Source organism: Rhodnius prolixus, unplaced genomic scaffold, assembly GCF_049639745.1.
Source record: "Rhodnius prolixus isolate KJV_2025 unplaced genomic scaffold, Rpr scaffold_1, whole genome shotgun sequence".
Taxonomy (NCBI): Eukaryota; Metazoa; Arthropoda; class Insecta; order Hemiptera; family Reduviidae; genus Rhodnius; species Rhodnius prolixus.
In genome coordinates, this window is record NW_027411581.1 from 8,965,180 (window position 1) to 8,985,238 (window position 20,059).

The 20,059-nt window shown below is 31.2% G+C and overlaps 1 protein-coding gene across 3 annotated transcripts; it reads left to right on the forward strand.

The window, feature by feature from the left end:
* Positions 1 to 2,144: 2,144 nt before the first annotated feature.
* LOC141456204 (rab GTPase-activating protein 1-like) lies at positions 2,145 to 19,650 on the forward strand. 3 transcript variants are annotated; one of them, XR_012459691.1, is made up of 20 exons: positions 2,145 to 2,294; positions 3,279 to 3,375; positions 4,991 to 5,162; positions 5,286 to 5,463; positions 5,816 to 5,999; positions 7,776 to 7,949; positions 8,538 to 8,729; positions 9,758 to 10,051; positions 10,140 to 10,308; positions 10,606 to 10,838; positions 11,205 to 11,393; positions 11,985 to 12,110; positions 12,214 to 12,399; positions 12,552 to 12,726; positions 13,557 to 13,663; positions 15,045 to 15,128; positions 15,211 to 15,270; positions 15,626 to 15,720; positions 17,392 to 17,595; positions 18,534 to 19,650. XR_012459691.1 is itself a non-coding variant. In XM_074132078.1 (20 exons), exons 3-20 carry the CDS (start codon positions 3,295 to 3,297, stop codon positions 18,726 to 18,728), a joined length of 3,003 nt encoding a protein of 1,000 aa, XP_073988179.1. In that variant the 5' UTR covers positions 2,158 to 2,294; positions 2,413 to 2,470; positions 3,279 to 3,294; the 3' UTR covers positions 18,729 to 19,650. The 3 variants fall into 3 exon arrangements, 2 of the variants coding, with proteins under 2 accessions (XP_073988097.1, XP_073988179.1); XM_074132078.1 differs by lacking the exon at positions 15,626 to 15,720 and adding an exon at positions 2,413 to 2,470 and having other exon boundaries at positions 2,158 to 2,294; XM_074131996.1 differs by lacking the exon at positions 15,626 to 15,720 and having other exon boundaries at positions 2,147 to 2,294.
* The last annotated feature ends 409 nt before the right edge of the window (positions 19,651 to 20,059 follow it).

A 20,059-nucleotide genomic window follows, 5' to 3' on the forward strand; every position in this document is an offset into this window, starting at 1 on the left:
ATTACAATAGATTAAAATTTTCAATAAACGTTTCAAGTAAAACTGATACTTCCACGCATGATTATTAGTATTTTCAGATAAAAGTATTTAGCTCAATTTGTTTTCTAAGTAAACTTTAAGGTAATTCGCACTTCAATGCTATTTCATCAAAATCGAAATTTCAGCTACTCCAATAGTCCTCCTCTCAGTGTTATGGGTTAGAACCAAATGATACCGCTGCAGTTTGAATTTTGCCACCATGCTCTCCCAGTAGTGCTCTTAATCGAGATTCCAAATAACTACGTTTCAAGAAAATTTCATTATGTAAATTGTAAGAGAAAGTTGAATAGATTGTTTGAAACATTTCTTCCAACTAAATCATCAAACGATTTTTGTTAGTTTTGCACACATTTTCTGATCTATTGATTATTATTATAAATTAGTGTTCTTGGAAAAACAAAGTGCATAGCGACTACCTTTTATCTTAGTTCTTTCGTTGCTGTAAACTCCAAAAAATGTAATTCTGCACATATCTAAATTACTGTACAAATAAAACTCTATCTAATAGTTTTAGCGCTGGGCCAAGAAGAGAAGAATAAGCTAAATATTTAATAACACTCTCAAATAAAGTTTATATTATTTCTTGTATGTGTGAAACCCAAAAATCCCGGGCGATGGCCCACTCAGACATTGGCCTTCAGTAGAAGGCAAACTTAATACAACTGAAAGAAATAGTAATATATGAATGTATTAAAAGAAATAAATAGGTGCCATGGTGGCCAAGTGGTTAGAGGCGCGGCCCGAGAAGTTAAGAATTGTATTGTGGTACTGAATTAGATTTCCAGTTTTTGCCTTGAACATTATTTTATGTAATAATAAAGATAAATTTAAATAATGCATGTTGCAATCCATTAACAACTGGATAAAAGAATACATATTAGGGCGGATGTAATAATCATAAAGATACCTTGCCACAGCACAAGGGGACACACTAAAATTTTATTAATTAGCCGACAAATAGAGATCATTTTTTGAATAAATGGGAATATGTAAATTTTCCATCAAGCTTTCTTGAAGATAGATTTCTTTTGTCTTATGGTTTTAATTTATGCTTATTTCTCTAAATTGTAAGTGAATTAAGAGAGACGGAGATTTTAATTTCGTTTTCAATTAAAGCCATTATCTCTGTGGACACTAATAATACTATGATTCAATGAAATAAAACTTTTATTTCCCACCTGACTGTGATTCATAAATTTAAATTTCACACTTTAAAAATATTGCCTACAAATGCGGTAATACAGCAATGATAGGTTGTCCAGGAGTTGAAAATTTTTGACTGGAAAGGTAAGGCCATTTTTCAGTTTAAAATGAATCAAAGTGCATCTGGACTCTCCGAAGATAAGGCAATTGCCGAAAAAAATATTACCAAAGGAATTGGAAATTTTAATGTAAATGAACTAATAAAAAACACTATTGAAATCTTTAAATATAAAAAGGTAAATATAACAATGGGTTATTTTATTATTGTTTTTTAAACATCAATTAATGAGCAGGTGAAAAAATCCAGCCATCAATTGCATTCTTTAAACATTGAATTCTGCCGATGGTGAGTAATGAAAACGTAACTAGTACTGTCGCACTTATAAAAAAATGTCTGAACTTTTCGACAATTAAGGCCCTCTAAGTGCCTGAAGTTAAAAGTTAAAATCTCTGAATCTGAATGAGAAATTATCTGCTGATAAAGTCTGATCCCGTATAGAGCAGAAAAAACATGCATACATACTACGACTGCAATAAAATGAAGCGATAATAAAATATACGATTTAAATTTTGTGTGGTGCTTACAAAAATGAATTTTCACAACTTGAAAATAGTATACTTACTTGCTTCACGATAATGAGTAACATTTTGTTTGGTAATTAGTCAATTCCAATTTCGAATCCACTTTTTTGATATTGAATTCTATGTTTCAAACATCCCGCCTTTGATTGCAGCAAATCATGCCACTGATAATAATAATAATAATAATTATTATTATTACTATATTATATTTTAGGTAGAGTAGGATAAGAATTTATTATTGTTTAGGCATTTATGTGAAACTAATGTGTTGTAAAATTTAAGTACAGCTAATTTAACATTAAGTTTTACAGGTTTAGGAGGAAACTGAATCAGCTGATGTTTGACATTTTTGATATAGACCGAGTTTCCATTACATGAGCCCTATCACATTCAGTAATTCAATAAATAAAGCTAGTGATTATAAAATGTTCGTTGATTGTTTTTAAACATGATCACAGATGGTGGTTAAGGTACGTTTTAGGTATAAACAAGTTATACAATTGGGTGCTATTTGATTTGGTCTTGAGGGGGTAAAATATTTGAACAAAGAACAATCTGAATTCATTAAATTTCTTTTTAATATTTCAGTGTCCATTATGTGTTCTACTTGAATATTATTTAAAAGAACTAGTTTATTTCTTAGCAGGTACATTCATAATAGCTGCTAAAAGTCTAGAGTGCTTTGTATGGCGAAATTTATAATGTATTCTTTAAAGATATTCATTTACTCATCTTCCTAGACTAAAATGTGATTAGTTATTGAATGCATGAAGCTTTCTTAAATTAATCATCATTGCCAGCAGCTACAAATAATACATTGCATATAACACAGTTTTACGAGCTGGAACATTCATTCCAAAACCTGTTTAAAAGTAAAAAATTGAAGAAGATAAACGCTGTTTCCTAAACGACAAATTGGTATATCAATATTTTTTCCCCAGGATTGTTGTATTTTAGAAAGGTTCGCCACTTTGCGATTCATTTTGTTCAGCTATTATGCATATTTGTAGTAAAATATAAGGGCAAAGGGAACAGTAAAACTTGAAATAAAGAAATATACCGTTAAAACCGGTTTGGGTTTATAAGTTTAAAGATTTATTTCGAGATCTTATTGAATCTTTCCAGTCAAGGCCAATGTTAATCTATTAGATCCCCCTAGAAGTATTAAATATTCTTACTGCTAAAAATTTGAATACAAATAGATTTCATTAGTTTGGCCTATTGAGTTTTTTGCATGGGCAATTTTTATTCCCGGTTTTTTGTTTTCTTCTTAAAACGATTTTATTATTGATGCATGATTAATTCTAAGTCTTGACTTCATTATTAATTTAAAATAAATTTTAATTTCAAAATAATCCTAGTCTTTATGTCTGAAGATAACTTCAGTTTATTTAATATTATTTCATTGTTTATTTTAATGTATGGAAATGTATTTTTTCTTTTGATTGTTTTAGAGTAACCACTGTTCTAATGGAGGATAGTATAAGTATAAAATCTAATGATTCCGCAACTGCGAGTGATGAGTTTGAGATAGTTAATGGTGGAACAGTAGTAAGTATATTGGTTTCATTTTTTTTGGAAACATCCTTACTTTTATATAACTGATTTATTTATTAGATAGACATACACCCGCGTCGAAAATAGAATAAAATTAGTTGAAATAAAATTTGCAATATCCAGCAGGGCGGACCTAATCACAAATATATATTATATTTGAAGTTTTGAATTAATCATAAATTTCCTTTGTAGCCCAAAATGTTTCTTTCAGGTAACTAAAAGAAAAATGGCAAAATGATCATGCTTGTCGCAAGATGCGACGAAAATCAGTGCAAAGGTCATGGGTGTATGTTAATTTTTGTGTTCTTTTGGATTTTTGTTTTTCGAAACTTTTTTGTAAATAAGACGCTTCAATGTGGTTCAATGCTTCTAAGAGAAAAACTGAAGGCAATTTTGCGAGGCTTAGAGCCCTAACCTGCGTCCAGATCAGCGTGCATTCTGTGATCTAATTATGTGTCCTAATCTAATTTTTTTATTGCTAATCACACAACAAGGCCTACACTTATTCATAAAACATTCCAGAATATATAGATATTCTTAGAGTTTTATGTTATAGATTTATCTTCATTTTATTTCTAAATATTTTTCTCTATCTATTGGTTCTACAAACACTGTCTCTAAAAATTTCTGCCTTCACCACTTCTAATACAGTCCTAAAGAAGTCACGAAAGTTTGTTGAAACGTTCACAAAAAGTTATTTGTTTTTCAACCTCCCATAATGTTTCAAATTTAATATTAGCGGTAAGTAATAAGTTAGAAGACGAGAAATGTAGAAAAGAAAGGGTTGCAAGTTTTTCACGTCAGATTTCTTTCTCTTTTACTGGGTAGAAGAGTGTGGTCCTGTTAGTGAAAGGTAAGTGGCAAATGATAATTATGTGCTTTTGGGTTTTATCTATAAAGTAACACTTCCGCCGAAGATTATACAAAAAATCGTAATATTCCATTCAAAAACATTCATCAGTTAAACTTTAACAAAAAATTTTCTAAGTGTGACGATTGCACATGGACAACGAACCATTTTTTCTGTACTTTTTTTCCGTTACTAAACTTTTTTTTAGCTATCGCCTACCCTTGGCAATGTTTATGGTGCCGTGCTGCTCAATACAAACTTGCAGGTTGTTGCAGTATCGATTCAGGAAAATCTACAAAGTAAATGTAAAATAAAAAAAATCTGGTATGAAACCCAAGATTTTCTTAACTCAATTTTCAAAATTTTGCAGAATTTTTTTTCTTCAAACTTCGAAATGTTGCTAAGTGTTAGTGGTTTACAACACAGGTTCTTTATATAATTACGGTCCATTTAAGGAAGGCGGATTTCTCAGCTTCCAGAAAAATTTCATGATAGGTGTTTTATTTTATTTTTATCTGTATACGAATTTTTTTTTTAACAAATTCATGGTTCTGATCGGTAAGGAGGGGTTTTCTTCTAATTATGAATTTCATCAACAATTTATTTCTCATACTTAAAGGAGGTAAAACGAATAAATCACTTACCTTAAGGTGGAACTCCTAAGTACTTCTTCCTCTGGAAAGCTCCAAAAATATATTAAAATAAATAATATGTGGTACTGTATAAAATATGAAAATTAATATATTTGATTATCCGTAGCCCGCAAGCGCTGCGCCTCAGTTGAACATAGCTGGTGACGGTAGTCTAGAAGGTCTTTGGCAGAGTCTTGGAGAAATGTTGAAAGAAGATATTGACCATCCGCTAAAGGAGTTGGATGCTACTCCAAATCTCAATAAACTTTCTTCTCCTGAAGATGACATTGAAGAAATATGTCAGTTATTTCTTTATTATCATTTTTATTTATGAATTATTGTTAAGTAGAGAGCTAGTTCTTATAATTCCGATGTAAGGTTGAAAGTTCTGCTGTTTCTCTCAAACGAATTTTTTCTCATAGGTGATGTTTTACAAGATTGTACCATATTCCATGGAGTATCTTATTTGGGAGCTGCCCAAATGAATGCACCTAAAAGTGAGACTGAGATTCAAAGAAACATGGTAATTTTGAATGAGCAGACTGCCGAAGCAATTAAAGTTTCCGTATCTATTCCATCCTGTTCGGATGGATGTGTTGTGTAAGTAGAGTGCCTTCATTTAACGTCACAGAACGTTACCTGACCAAGGTAATGAATTATTCTGTAAACTAAGATATTTTAAATTTAATTTAAACATTCGTACTGTTAATATTCTGTTAAAATAATTTTTAAGAATGGCTTGATTATATGGTAAAACTTTGGTACCGGTTATTGGGTTCCATTCCCATTCATCAGAGATTATTTGGCATTTGGATTTCTGTAATTAATTATAACAATGCACGTATGTAGTGTAGGTTACCTCTTTTATCCTTGACATTATGCTCCACCATTATATGAAGGTTAAGCTTTCCAGCTGAACTAGACAATTAACTTTATTTTCACTGTTTTACAGTTTATATGACGCAGCCACAAATAGTGTTATGCAGAGATATGATATCTGCCATATACTCTTTTATGCACATGGTAAACCAAATTCTAATGAGGCTGCATGTTTTGCATTTACATGGACACATGGTGAATCCTTAGAAAGCTCTATTTTTCAATGTCACGTTTTTAGATGTGATATACCAGAAGCAGTAAGTTTATTCGAATTTTGGAATTAAAAAAAAAAATGATGTATATTAATACCTCTCGTATCAATAAATGAATCAAGGACAAGCGATATGTGAATGAAAAGGTGCAAACAATAGTTCATAAAATAATTTTATGTAGTATTTATTGAATAGGCGGATGTTGGTCAGTTGGTTGTTTGGTTGGTCGGAAGCGTGGCTTCCGCGATATCCGTGAGATCACCAGTTCAAATCCCACGATAGCTACTTTTTACTTCTTAGTATTAAAGTAAGTGCTTCCGCGACCTTCAAGACACCCAATTAGTAGGTGAACGTTAAGACCCGACTGAAAAATAGGCGATTACTTTTACGTACAATATTTATTGATGATATTTAGTTTCAATATCGAAGATGCTGATAGTGTATTTTGTTCAACTTATTGCTTCATGGTTATTGATATTTAATACTTAGAGTGCACGTTTATATTTTTGGCTAATCAGCGTAAGTATTAATCAGCGCCAGATATGTCAACAATGTAGATATTAATTCAATTTTGAAAATTCCTGTAGATTAGATCCCTGTTCCATTAGTAGTTTCCGCCAATTGCTTGGGTGTCACTACTTTATCAAGGAACAATCATGTTAGTGACATTCCTTACAAAATTTCAAAATCGTTGCCGTACTAAAATATAACAAATAAACAGCCTGCCCGTCACACTAAGAAAACAATTGGTCGCAACTTAAATGTTTCTTCTCCTTGATTGCTGTTCGTTACTGTATTAGGTTAAACTGCAGAGATGAATTTACAATTGCAAAGGTTTCTGAATTCCTTTTCGTTAAATTTGAATGTAAGAAGCGATGAACATATACTACATATGAACACTTGATACTTCTGGGTTGGCTGAATGTAAAGTACTGAAGGAAGCATTTCCTTGGAAACTTCTTATAAAAGATCTTCAGGAATCAACAACCGCAATATTTATTTGATATATTCAGCAGTAAGGCCCAGTTAAATCTTAGAAACACCAGTAAATTCAAACTCAGTTCTACATTTCTCCGTTCAGAACAGTTACTTTTAAAAATTTATACTTAGTTCAATATCTTTATTCTGAAATTTTTTACTTCCATCTTTAATCAATAAACCAATAATGGTACCTTTTAAAACTGAATTGTATAATCATTTAATACATGCAACTAATCAAAGTTAGCGTCAAATAATGTTTAGTTATGTTTATTATTTAATTTAATGTAGTTAATTATTAACCCATTAGTTGTTATGACGGTTTAGTTTTCGACTGTAGTTGATTTTTCTACGGAATATTGAGAAGCGGTCAATAAAATATTTTTGTAGAAAAATTTATTTTTTGATATCGACGTTTCTGCAAATTTATTGCCTTCAATTTCTGTACAAAGGAATAATACAATATGGTAAATACAATCTGAAGAAAATAAATAAATATGTCGTTGAGAATTTAAAAATAATTATAAAATTAAGTGATAATTCTTCTATTTTTTAATTATGTCTTTCCTCACATATTTTTATAATGCTGAGGTTATTAACTCTTTTACTGATTTTGGTGAAATTTTTCGGCCGAAGTGAACCTCGAAAAAAAATATGTGTTGATGCTATACATTTCGATTGGTGATTTTTCCTTGGCCTTGGCCAAAAAAAGTCTCCTTTCAAAGTTAAAGACCGAACAAATAATACTTTAAATAAACACTTCATTTTAGATTTATATTTTTCATATAATTTCTTAGAAAGAATATATTTTAAAAATGATTAACAACATAATTTGTTACATAGGTAGGACAGGTGTCATCATGTTTTATGAAAGCATTTCAACGAGTACCCAAGTCATTAAGCACATCTGTAAACGGTGAACTTCCGTCTGAATCTGGAGGAGAGCTTTCTAATGTAGGAAATGTGCAGTTGTTTTTGTTGGAACTTACTATGGAAATGAAGGAAGATGATGGTAAAGTAAGTGCCCTTTTACTTCATATACTCTTTTGCATACTAGTATATCTTCGTATACCTTAATAAATTAGTTGCTATGTCAAAATTAAAAGTTCTTATCAGATTTAAGGAAATGAATATACCTGCAAATGTTTAATTTGATTTTGTTTTTTTAAATAATTCTTTTTTTTTTATCACGCAATTTTCACATGTGAAAATTATGAATATAAACAGCTCCCTGATTTAAAAATGTCCATTTAAAAAGATCAGATAAAAAAAAATGCGCACCCATTCGTCATTTCTACTTAAATTGTAAACTAATTTTACAAATAATGACCTTTTCAAGAAGCTAGAGTTTAAAACCGCGTTTAAATCAACAAATTTATTTGTTTTTTCCAATGCCATAATAAATTATACTATACTACATCTTCGGCCCTACAGCCTGGGTCGGGCCTTGGCCTCCAGCAATAACTTTCTCCACTCCTCTCAGTCCATGGCCGCCAATCACCATCTAGGAACTCCTAACTTGGAAGCATCCTTGCCTGTTTGATCCAACCATCTTGATGAATTATACTATATAGTAATAATTTTTCCTATCTTTTTATTTTTTAGGGAGGTTACAGTACAGTACCGAGAGACCGAAGTTGTTTCAAATTAAGATGCAATATAGAAAAACAAATCTGCTTGACTATTACACAACTTGCGTCAGAAACACAAAAACGATTGGAAGTAAAACGTTGTTTCGGCGTGTTAATAGCTCATGGACGACACGTTAAACACAGTGATATGCAACTTTTGGATATGGTAAAAAGATTTAGAGAATTATTTAATTTTAGGTACATCATTAGATGTTTTATTCATTACTTTTTATTTGTTTTTATCTTTTGGAACCAGTAGCTTACAGTAGCTTCTGGAGAAAAATCCGCGGATATTGTTTGTTAAACGGATTCAGTTTAATCGTATGTAAATGAACTCAGAATATGTACATATTTTATCTAGATACCATCTGAATTAGAGAAACGAAAATCAAAGAAAATTAGCTGAATTAAGAAACATGTTTAATTGTATTAACATTATTCATGTATAGTACCGTAATTACACCAGGATCAATTCAAATTTGAATCGACAAATTGGAGTTAATAGACATACTTCAACCCTCGTCAAATCGGTGTGCATCTCAAAAGTCAGAAAATGGGACAACTTTTTTCTTAATTGAGTTTTAATGTTTTTTGGATAATAATCGTGTACTTTAAGAAAGTGATAGAAAGTGTATAGTTGTTACTTACAATATATATCGTATATACGATATATACACACATCCCCCCTATTCTCCAGACTTGGCTCTGTTCCCCAATATGAAGAAATGGCTGGCGGGAAAAAGATTTTATTCAAACGAGGAGGTGATTGCAGAAACGAATGGCTATTTTTCAGACTTGGACAAATCCTATTATTCAGAAGGGATCAACAAACTAGAGCAGGTTGGACGAAGTGTATAAGCCTGAAAGGAGACTGTTGAAAAATAAAAAAGGTTTACCCCAAAAAATTAAGTAGTTTTTATTTTTGCACGGACTTTTCAAATGACCCTCGTATGTAAGAAATCAGAAGCTTCCTATCTATTCTCTAATTGGAAATGTCGAATATAAAATAAAAATGTTTCTATGAATATGGATTTCTGAGGAATTTTCTATAACAATAAACCCATTTTAGATAGTACATTTAATATGTCCTAAAAAATGAATGTTAAACAAAAATAAACACTTGAGTTTTACTAACTCTTTTATTGTGCATGTAGTAATGAGTAGTTTAAATTATTAGTATTTTTAATTTTTTAGGTTTCAATGGGTTCAGCAGAAAACAAACCTGCTGAAGAATCATCTAATCACTGTTACGTTATTACTGGACAGTGGGATCCCCGAGAGCCTGCCTTTGAACTATTGAATACGGAAACCTCTAAAGAAGCTGGCAACGCTTACTTAACAGTCGCAGTAGATTTGGTAGTGAGAGGAATTACTGAACCCGTCAGATTATTGGTTGAAACCCAAGTTAGAGTTTATGGACAGCACGATAGGTTTTGGTATTTCACAAAAAGAGCTCTTATTCAGCCTTATTTTCTCAACCTTAAGGAAGTAATTGTCTCAGCATCTTATTTATGTGTTATGCTTGAATTCTCATTTTAGTTTTTACTTGAAACATTCCATTTGTTGCTACTTTTAGGTACCAAGCATTGACAATGAACCAAATTATGAGGTAGTTAGTATTGAAACTTCTGGAGAAATTGATCGTAATAGGTTAAATCTTACATTGAATAACCTCGCATCTTACATAAGATCTCCGTCCATAACGTCGATAGACACGCTAACACCAAGGGATGATTATAATTCTGGTAAGAAATTGTTTAGGTTATACCATCTTATCTTTCATTTAAAAGTAATCATAGTTTAATTGATTCATTATTCAAACTGGCATTTAAAAAAAAGTAATTTTTAAACATTTCTTTTTACTTTACCGAACCCTCCTTTAAGGGCAACATTGTGCAGATTTTATATGTCACACCTATTTTATTCACACTATAAAATGTACCCCGTTTTTTACAGATTTGCATCTTTGTATATTTAGTATAACCACAGTAGATTTGTATTAATAGTTGTATTTGGTACATAAACTTACTGGCTAATTATAGATGGCGATGAGCCAATGTTGAGTGGAACTGGAGAAGTTAGTAAGGATTGCAGTGTAGATGAACTTGCATCCTGGTCTGAAGTTTTGAGTAAGTGGGGTGCTACTCGACCAAGGCAGTTAGCTGCATTGGTGAAACAAGGAGTACCGGAGGCTTTAAGAGGAGAAGTTTGGCAAAGATTAGCTAATTGTGATGACAATTCATTAATGGATAATTACAGAACTCTCATTACTCAGGCAAGATTTAAATTTAATTACTAAAATGTATGAAAATTTATAATCTTTGTTTATATATTTTTAAATTTATTTTCCCTTTTATTTTGGCGTCAGCCTTTTTTAATGCAACCAGAATTGTAATGTACATCATTTGTTTAAATAATTTTAAAAATCCTAGAAAAATAATTTAATAATAGAGACGAGAAATACTTCTTTCTAAGATAGTTTTGAAAATTTTTGAACAAGATTTTTAAATAGTTAAAAACTAAAAGTCTAATAATTTTGAATACTAAAGAAGCAATAAATTGGTGTGACTGAATTTCTCAGAAAATTTTTATAATTTTTTGCAGAGCTTACTTTTATTTTAACATTGTATTATGATTTCAGGAAAGTAATTGTGAAACAGTGATACAACGAGATATTAATCGAACGTTTCCGGCCCATGATTTCTTTAAGGAAAGTGGTGGAGGTGGGCAGGATGCTTTGTTTAGGCTTTCAAAAGCCTACGCCGTTCATGACACAGAAGTTGGTTACTGCCAAGGATTGAGCTTTCTGGCTGCTACATTATTGCTCCATGTAAGTAAAGTTAAACCATAGTTTCTCGCTAGGTAAAAGAATGTATTGTGATTGTGTCAAGAAATCAAAATCGTCTTTTCACCTAAATATCAGTTTTACGTCCCAAAATGTGGTTTTTACAAATTGGTATGTATGCTGTGAATGTGTGAATGGAATGGAGGGGAATAGGTCAATATAACAAAAGCTCAATAGCGAAAAATCACCGTAAGTTTAAATGTGATTATGGATTAAGGGTCACCATTGGACCTGAGCTTTTTGGACGAAACCAGCCGAAAGCTCTAATTTACTAGATACAGTAATCTGCTTTTTATGATTTTATGATTTTTTTTGTTTTTTTTATAGGCTCGTATTTTTCTTTTAACTTTTTATGCTCATTGCGCATTAATTCTACAACTTCTATTTGACACATTTTTCGGAAACCGATTTCAGATACTTCTGGTCAAGGGGATGGTTGGGCTTCCTTCTGAAACAGTATAATACGTGGGCATCACCTTTTAAATATTAATATTATTAATTATCAAATAATAAATACTAATTGTTGAAATTATAACATAAAGCAAAGATTTTATTTCCAAACTTTTGTCTGTTCAGATGCCTGAAGAGCAAGCGTTTTGTGTTTTATTGAAGGTTATGTACGATTATGGACTGAGAGAATTGTATAAAGATGGATTTGAATGCTTATACATGAGACTGTATCAACTGAGCAGGTTAATGGAAGTTAGTATTATATTTTTACGTGAAAATGTTAAACAAAAGTCTTCAATTAATTACTCTTTGAGTTAAGCTTTAAAATAATATTAATTATTTCTATTCTGAATAGGAACAGTTACCTCAGCTGCATCAACATTTCAGAGAGAAAGGAGTTGAATCTCATATGTTTGCTTCGCAATGGTTCCTCACGTTGTACACTGCCAGATTCCCACTATATTTTGTTTTTCACATTATAGATGTGTTTCTTCTTCAAGGCACTGAAACACTTTTCCAAGTGGCTTTGGCTCTTCTTACAGTAATTTAATTTATACTCTTCATTTTTTGTAGTTTTATTTTTAACTTTTATATTTATCTTAGTTGTTATTTTCATAATTTATGATTAGTAAAGTGTTATTTACTTTCTTATGGGTCATGAGTGTTTCATATCTAAGATTGGTTTTCCCTCAGATGTGCAAAAAAGATCTAATGCAGCTTGACTTCGAGAGTATCCTTAAATACTTTCGGGTGACTTTACCCAAGAAATGTCGAAATGAAGATGTTGCTAAAAATCTGATGAAGTTTGCGTGCAGCATTAAAATGAAAAAGTTGAAGAAATATGAACAAGAATTTATTGAACTTAAAGGTAAAACAATTTTTTATTTTCACATTTCTTACTTTCTCTTTTTGCTGAAAGAAGTAAAATGGTTTGAAACATTTTCAAACTTGAGTTTTCTCTGAATGTTTGTGTTGCCTATATGATGTGCATTCATTTTTATTATTAGTAATTTTTAATGAAACTTGAATAACAAAGAAAAAAAGAAGAGAACTTTATGGTTTTCCATCAAGTAAGTGGCAAAGCAAGAATTTTTTTGTCTTTAAATAACAATTACAGATAGCTGGAGTCTTTTATTTGGAATATTATAATTTAAATAAAAGACTGGTAATAATGATTGTGTATTTATATATACATTTTATTTTCTAAGTTATTTAATTATCTACTGTAAGAGAATTGCCATCTGTAAGGACTATTAATGAATTTGTAAAACCTTGCTAATCCAAAAATGTGTGTTTCTCAAGGGGTTGCCATATTTTCTTGCTATACTACTCTACATTTAGAACATCCTGTAACCTTGCTTGTCTTTACGATGAAATTTAGACGATGATTTCTTGATTGTGATCAAGTTTTAACTATAGCTAAGATTGCAAAATTGGAAAATTTGATGGAAGAAATGTTGACGAAGAATGTGCATTCATTCTTCTTTGTTGTAGCTAAAGTTGGATCTAATAGTAAACTACACTTAGTTTACTTCAGTCAAAAGTAATAATCTTTGACAAGTAATTTGTTCATTACTTTAGAGAATTTGATGGGAAATTAATAATATAAATCTTTCAAAAAAAGACGCTTCTTTTTCAATTTTATTACAATCGCTTAAGTAAATGGTCCAAATAATAATTTTCATTTCATTGTTGTAGAAGCGCAAGAAAGTGCAGACCACTATAGTAATGAATTAGAGAAAATGAAATCTGAATTGACTAGGAGTGAAGAAGAGAAAAAGCGACTTGAAGAACAACTCACTCAAGTAATGTTATTTTTTAAATTGGATCTTTTAATTCATATTTATTTCCACTACAGCTGCCCGGGACTGTAGGACCTTTTGCAACAGGCAGCGTAAAAACAAAAAGTTTATTTAAATGATTGTTGGTATTTTTATCTACTACAGGTAGGTATATAAGTATATTGTTGTAAAGGTTGGCTCAGGCAATCTTTAAATTATTTTAAAGACAATATTATATTTAATGGACAATATTATTGGTTTGACGTTTCGGTCACCAATGGACCACTATAGTTTTTTGTGTAAAGATTTTTTGTTCGCCACAGCTAATTATTACAACAACATGTGAGCATTTATTTTTATAAATAGTTTTGATTTAAATTTTCCCCATTGTTATTATTTTGGTTGCTTGGCTTCTTAAAAATTGAATAATTAAATATAAGAATAATAAACGTATAAGTTAAGATAACAAAAACTAAAACAAATATGAAATAAGAAACAAATCAAATTTTAGTTTTATTAAACTCGTCAAAAAAATGCACAATTTTTTAGATGGAATTTTATCATTTCTTTACCATCAGCTTCTAGAACCGATGTTTTGAATAAGGCCATGGTTTTTATTCGAAATGCTCTGTGATGGGAGATTAGAAAAATCTAAAATAAGGCCACTCTGTTCCCGTGCGTAGTCCAGCAATGTATCGACAATTAGGTTTCAGGGTTCGTGTGGTACCGTGATCAACAACTATCAAGTATCTGTACTCTACTGTCGTCTAGTTGGGAAACGCACATTTGACTGCAACTGTCACATGAGAAATAAGTTGCTTCTTTTATTGCAGTGTTTAGATAAATATTTTTGTATGTATGCCTCTCCTAGAACTTCTAATCCATCGTCTCACGTCATTGAGTTGTAACAAAAAATGTCAGATGGCAACGTCTTCTCTCGTGAATTGGATTACTGCTGGTAATGGCATTTACAACATTGTCACTTTTAAATTGCCACGAGAAGTGTTTGTCAAATTTGTACTAAACTATAGTGAAGACTTTAAGACTGCTGCAACTCTGCCATTGATTTTTTACAGAAGAGTGAAAAACGCTGTAGTAGTTCATGTCGGTTAATAAATTTCTAGATATATGATTACTTTAAAGTACGTCACCGTTTTTCATTGGCCTTCGGACAGTGAGCTGTAAGAAGCTTCCAAGAAGGATAAATTTTAAATTTAAGTTAAAAATACGTACATATTAATGTGCAAATAAACAGCCAACTACTCATACCTGCAGGAGTTGCAAATAGCCAATTAATTGATCGAAAGTAGATGCAAATAGCTAATTATTCGCCCCACTTGGCAAATAGGTGCAAGTCGTACATTCGATTTTAATTCTGTTAACTACTTTACTTATTCTTCTTTAGGTCAAAGATATGTTAAAACGAGAAGTACAGAAGGCTGAAAATGATAATGTAAAAAATGCAGCAATAATAAATGGATACAAGGAAGTAAGAAAGTCAGATTATAAAAGTATAAATTCCTAAATAATTATTTTGAGGGTTAAACTAAATATTTCTTTTTTATATCTAGGTTTGTCAAAGACTTGATCGTGAACAGCAGTCCTCAAGAGCCTCTTTAAATCATTTATTAGTGAGTTTAGTCAGTTATTGTTTTTTTATGAGTAGTTTAATGTATTTATTTATTTTTTTAAGAATAAAGACACGTTTATGTGACTGGTAAGATTTTCCGTTTCACAATTCTTCCATTATAAGTTATCAGGCCTGTTTTAATTGTAACAAGTAGTCCCAACATTTTATTTTTGACAGGTAAATTTTAAGTTTGGACGAAGTTAATCAAAATTGTTTTCTCCATCTAATAAATTGATTGGACACTGCATCGTATAGTACTGAATTCTTAACAGAGAATTTTTAATTCTTTTTCGTTCACCCGTTACGAATTTTGATGTTCCGTGAATTTACTTTTTGCTTTTAATTCTTGGTTACAGAATTGGTTCGTTATTGAGGTACCGAGATCCTTCTTTTTGGACGTCCTCGTTTTCGAAGTGGTTTGCGGGAGAAATGAATTGAGGTTAACTCCACGGTAAGTTTTGGAGCATTACATTCGCTAAGGCAATAAGTTGGTAACTCTAGTAAGGACTATCTCTTCTAGCAAGGAATTTCGAAATCCTTTCTGTTGACCTCATTTAAATCGGATGTCTGAGAACCTAAATGCGATCATTTGGTTTAAATATGGGATTTAGCCACCACCTCCTTGATGTGAATTATTTTCTTGAGTCCTGGTTAATTTCAGATGCGGGAGGGAGGGAACTTCAATGATGTTCGTTATAAGTTTGGTAAACCGCTAACTCAAATAGTTATCGAGAGTTATCCTTTCTTTCTATCTTACTTAAAGTTGTGGGTACAAAGTAGGGTTACTTCCTCTTTCAGAAAACAAGAGCTTGCTGCGAAGGAGCTTGTACTACGAGATTATTTCCCCATGTTCCATTTGCGTTCTTTTTATATTCTGAATAAATTCTTCCTTTTGTGAAAGGAGAGAACGATTTCTAAATAGGTAATACCATTATAGGTTAAAGTCCTGCAAGTTGTAAGAACTTCCTTATGGTAACTTCAAAATGTTACTACTGTAACCATCCCAGGACATTGTAAGTTGTGTTTTATGAAATTATACTTCCTTTAATTCAACTCAAGCTTTCTCTAGCTTTAGAGTGCCTATATCAGCGTTCCCCAAATGCTGTTGACTATTTTGAGACTTTGGGATGTATGTGGTGCAGATTGGACTTTATAACTTCTATTATGTAATTAGATTTGAGAAGGTTTATGAAGATTTTTCTTCATTGCCGTGGGTGCGTTTAACTTCAGATTGTTTTTCATGCTGTTATACGTTTCTAATCTATCTGCCAATTTTTGAAATGAATTTGATTCACTTTACTTTAATTATCGATAGAATTTTTCTTTGAATTTTTGAGTTCTCTTCTTATTTGATCAAAAATAATCTTGTCCTTCTTGGAAGTAACCTTCTGTAGTAAGTTAAATCGCCTGGATATCCAGCTAACCAGCTTTCATGATTTCGAACAAAATCATTCCACGCGTGGTTCATATTACTCTGCCGATCTCCTAGTGTGTACGGCTGGCTACTTCTGTGGATGATACATCAATTAGAATTGGCAAATCACTTGTTTCTAGCAATTTAAGAAATTGAACTGCCTTTCAAATTTGATAGGTAAAGTTCCTTATCATCCTCTTTTGGAAAAAAAAAAAACGCTGGAAGAAGTTCCTTTAATTCCTAACTTGGCAAATCAGTATCGCAAAAGATTATGCTTGGAAAGCACTTTTCTGCACTTCTAGGTTCAATCTCATCATCTCAAATTGTAAATCTCTTTCTTTTATTTCTTCTATTTTCTATCTGCCACAATGGTTTGTAGAAGATTTATCACGAATATTCGTCAACACTTGGAGTACTGGTAATGTTTTTTGTAAGTTTATTGGTCTATTACGAGTATATTTTGTGTAGGACTGAATTTTCAAATTAGGAGTCATAATTTCTTCAGATCCGAATATCGTGGAAAGAACCTATTGCTTTTAAAACAATTGATTGATTGATTGATTGATTATTTTTCATAGTGATGCACATTATGTCAACTCAACTGGGAAGACGGAAATCAATATGAGTTTCTAAATGTAAATTTCAAATTGCAAGCGCAGTAATTAGATTTCATACAGGTTATTGAATTTCATTAAATTACATTTTCAGGGAGTAATATCTGGTTGTGGAAGATGCAGCAAGATGGAAGCACCTACGTTAATTAATGGGACAACAGATGCAGCTAAAAATCAGGAAATTGGCAGCAGTCGCACTAGTAGTCAGGAAGCTCGTCTCTTACATAGGGTGACTGAATTGGAATTAGAGTTAGCACAGGCAAAATTAGCTCAAGTTGAGGCCGAATGCCGAAATCAGGTAAATTTTCAATCCAATCATGTTGGCAGGAATTAACCTCTCATCTATCCGATTTTTAATAAAATGGTTATTCCATCATATAGTATCCTTATCTTATTGTAGACAGTGAAAAACTTTAAAGACCATAATTTGAAAATTTAGAAACTGAACGGCTTCAGAATGTTTTATGTAATTAAAAAAATGTACAGAATTAATGTGAAGGACTTAGTAATTAAATACTAAAATGCTCCAAACAAATAGTTATTGGTACAAAAAAAAAAATTAGGCATTGCCTTTTTTTCTGGGGTTCTTTACGTTCAATTACCCAAATTAAGTAACTTTGTTTTAGGATAAAATGCCTGTCGTTAATAATAGTGGTTGAGAAAACAAATATGGATTTATGGATAAATATCGATGGGCAGGAAGATAAAATTTAAAAAGTCGATCAGAAAAAGATTTTATTTGAAGAAATTTATTATAGAATAAAGTGTTTTCTGCAGATTTTTTTTAAAAAAGGATTTTAGATATTGAGTATACCCAACCATACGATGATAAAAACTATAATTGCTTGAACTGTGCTGAAAAAGTTTTATTTTATTTGCAGTTATAGAATATTAATTTTTTTATTTGTGCGGCCTTATCAAGCTAACATCAAAAAGTGTTTGTAATTCTCGATTAATCTGAGAAAATAAGGAAGTAAAGGTATCACTGAGTTCAAAATTGATGCCATCGATCATTTAATGGAGAGAAAATCTATATTTTTGTAGTTTTAGGAATTCTGTTTAATTTTTTTTTATAACTGGTGAATTTCAATCTTAATTACGGATTTGAAATAAGGAAAATTTTGGATATTATATTTCGTTTTACCCTTTTCGAAAATTGGCGATAATAACGTACGTAGTACTTCAGTTCAGGTTAGGTATTGCGCTTTTTGATGAATGCCTTTTATTGTTTTACAGGATCTTTCTCACAAACTTGGAGCCACGCTTGCTGAAATGCAAGCATCGCGAAATGTTGCTTGGCCTCCTTGGCTGTCTAAGACTTTGACGTCTATTAAAGAAGTTGCGGTAAACAAGACGATACCTCAACGAAGCCATTCAGTACCTTCGGACCCACACAGTAATGTGACATCTGCTACCGGTATGAGTGTTTAAATAAGCCGCCGTTATTTTCTTTTCCAAGAAAATTCCCACCGCCCTTTCTTTCCTGGGCCTTAGCCCTGATTCTAGTCAATGGCACGGCAAGTAGTCGTCCAGTTTTTTTTTACGTCGACACATATTTTACCACCAGAAATTCTGTTTATTTATATATGTATATGATGAGATACATATTGTCTTTTCTTTTCATATTCTACTGCAACAGTTAAAGAAGTTTCCTTTCAAAGTTCAATTTTATGTTTGTAAAGACATTAAATCATGTTTGTTTCTTTATTTGAATGTTTTGTAAATATCGTTGTTTCTTTATAGTTTAAAAGCAGAACTTTTATTATAATTGTCAGACTAAAAATATCAATTTTCTTGTATCTTTTAAAATGCTCATTATATTTGTTTTTTAAATGTTTATGCTAATTTATTGATTTCAAGCTCTCAGTTGACAGTATATAAAATATTATAATTTTTCTACTACTTTTTAAATCATTTACCGTCCACATTTAAAAGAATAAACCGATGCAAAAAGCATGTATACAAATTAATAGTTTTTACAGTTTTATTTTTTCCCAAATGATCATTCCATTAATATATTTTGAACACAATAGTAATACTCTCTGTTTATTTACGATATTAAAACGTTAGTTCAAAGAGTGCCTGTTCATGGCGGTTAATGTAAATGTTTTGTAGGTAACACCAAAGTAGCTTGAGTAAAATGTGCAATAGATCACTAGATATAGTGATAAATACCAAGAGAAGAGGGAGTAATTTTATGTAAAAATTTAAATGCTTTCACTTATTGTTTTAGTATTTACTATATATAGTTGTTATTTCTTCATTTCTTATTTATTTAAGTATATATAATTGAAACATTTTGGCTATAATTTGTAAGAAAAATAAAATAAAAATGATTGCACTCTTATTGTAATGCTTGGCGTTTATTTCAAACTGTTAAACCATGAATTAAATCTGTCCGGCAGGACAGTCGTATATTGGTTATCTGACAAAAACCGCGATAAAGCGTAATTTTGAAAATTTTTATTTTACCCCAGCTAAATCCCTACCATCTTTTTATTGAAAAAATTTCCAAGGGATAGGTTTTTGAAGGGTTCACACGTAACTACTGTTACACAAATGCAAGATTATGTCTGGTCAACATAACTTATTAGTAGTCTACACTAGCTGCAGATGCGCGTCAAAACCTAATTGTAACCAAATACATTTTAATTTTCCATTTTTTCTAAGAGATTATGTAAAATTTTGTAGCTTCTGCCAACAAAGATGTTTCAAAAATTGAAGGCAGTGGAAGTTCAAATATTTCATAAAAAGATGGGGTT

Coding starts and splice junctions, on each gene's coding strand:
- LOC141456204 (XM_074131996.1), top strand. CDS start 3,295: ATGGAGGATAGTATAAGTATAAAATCTAATGATTCCGCAACTGCGAGT. Junction 11,394..11,984: donor CTGCTACATTATTGCTCCAT/GTAAGTAAAGTT, acceptor TTGTCTGTTCAG/ATGCCTGAAGAGCAAGCGTT. Junction 12,400..12,551: donor TGGCTTTGGCTCTTCTTACA/GTAATTTAATTT, acceptor GTTTTCCCTCAG/ATGTGCAAAAAAGATCTAAT.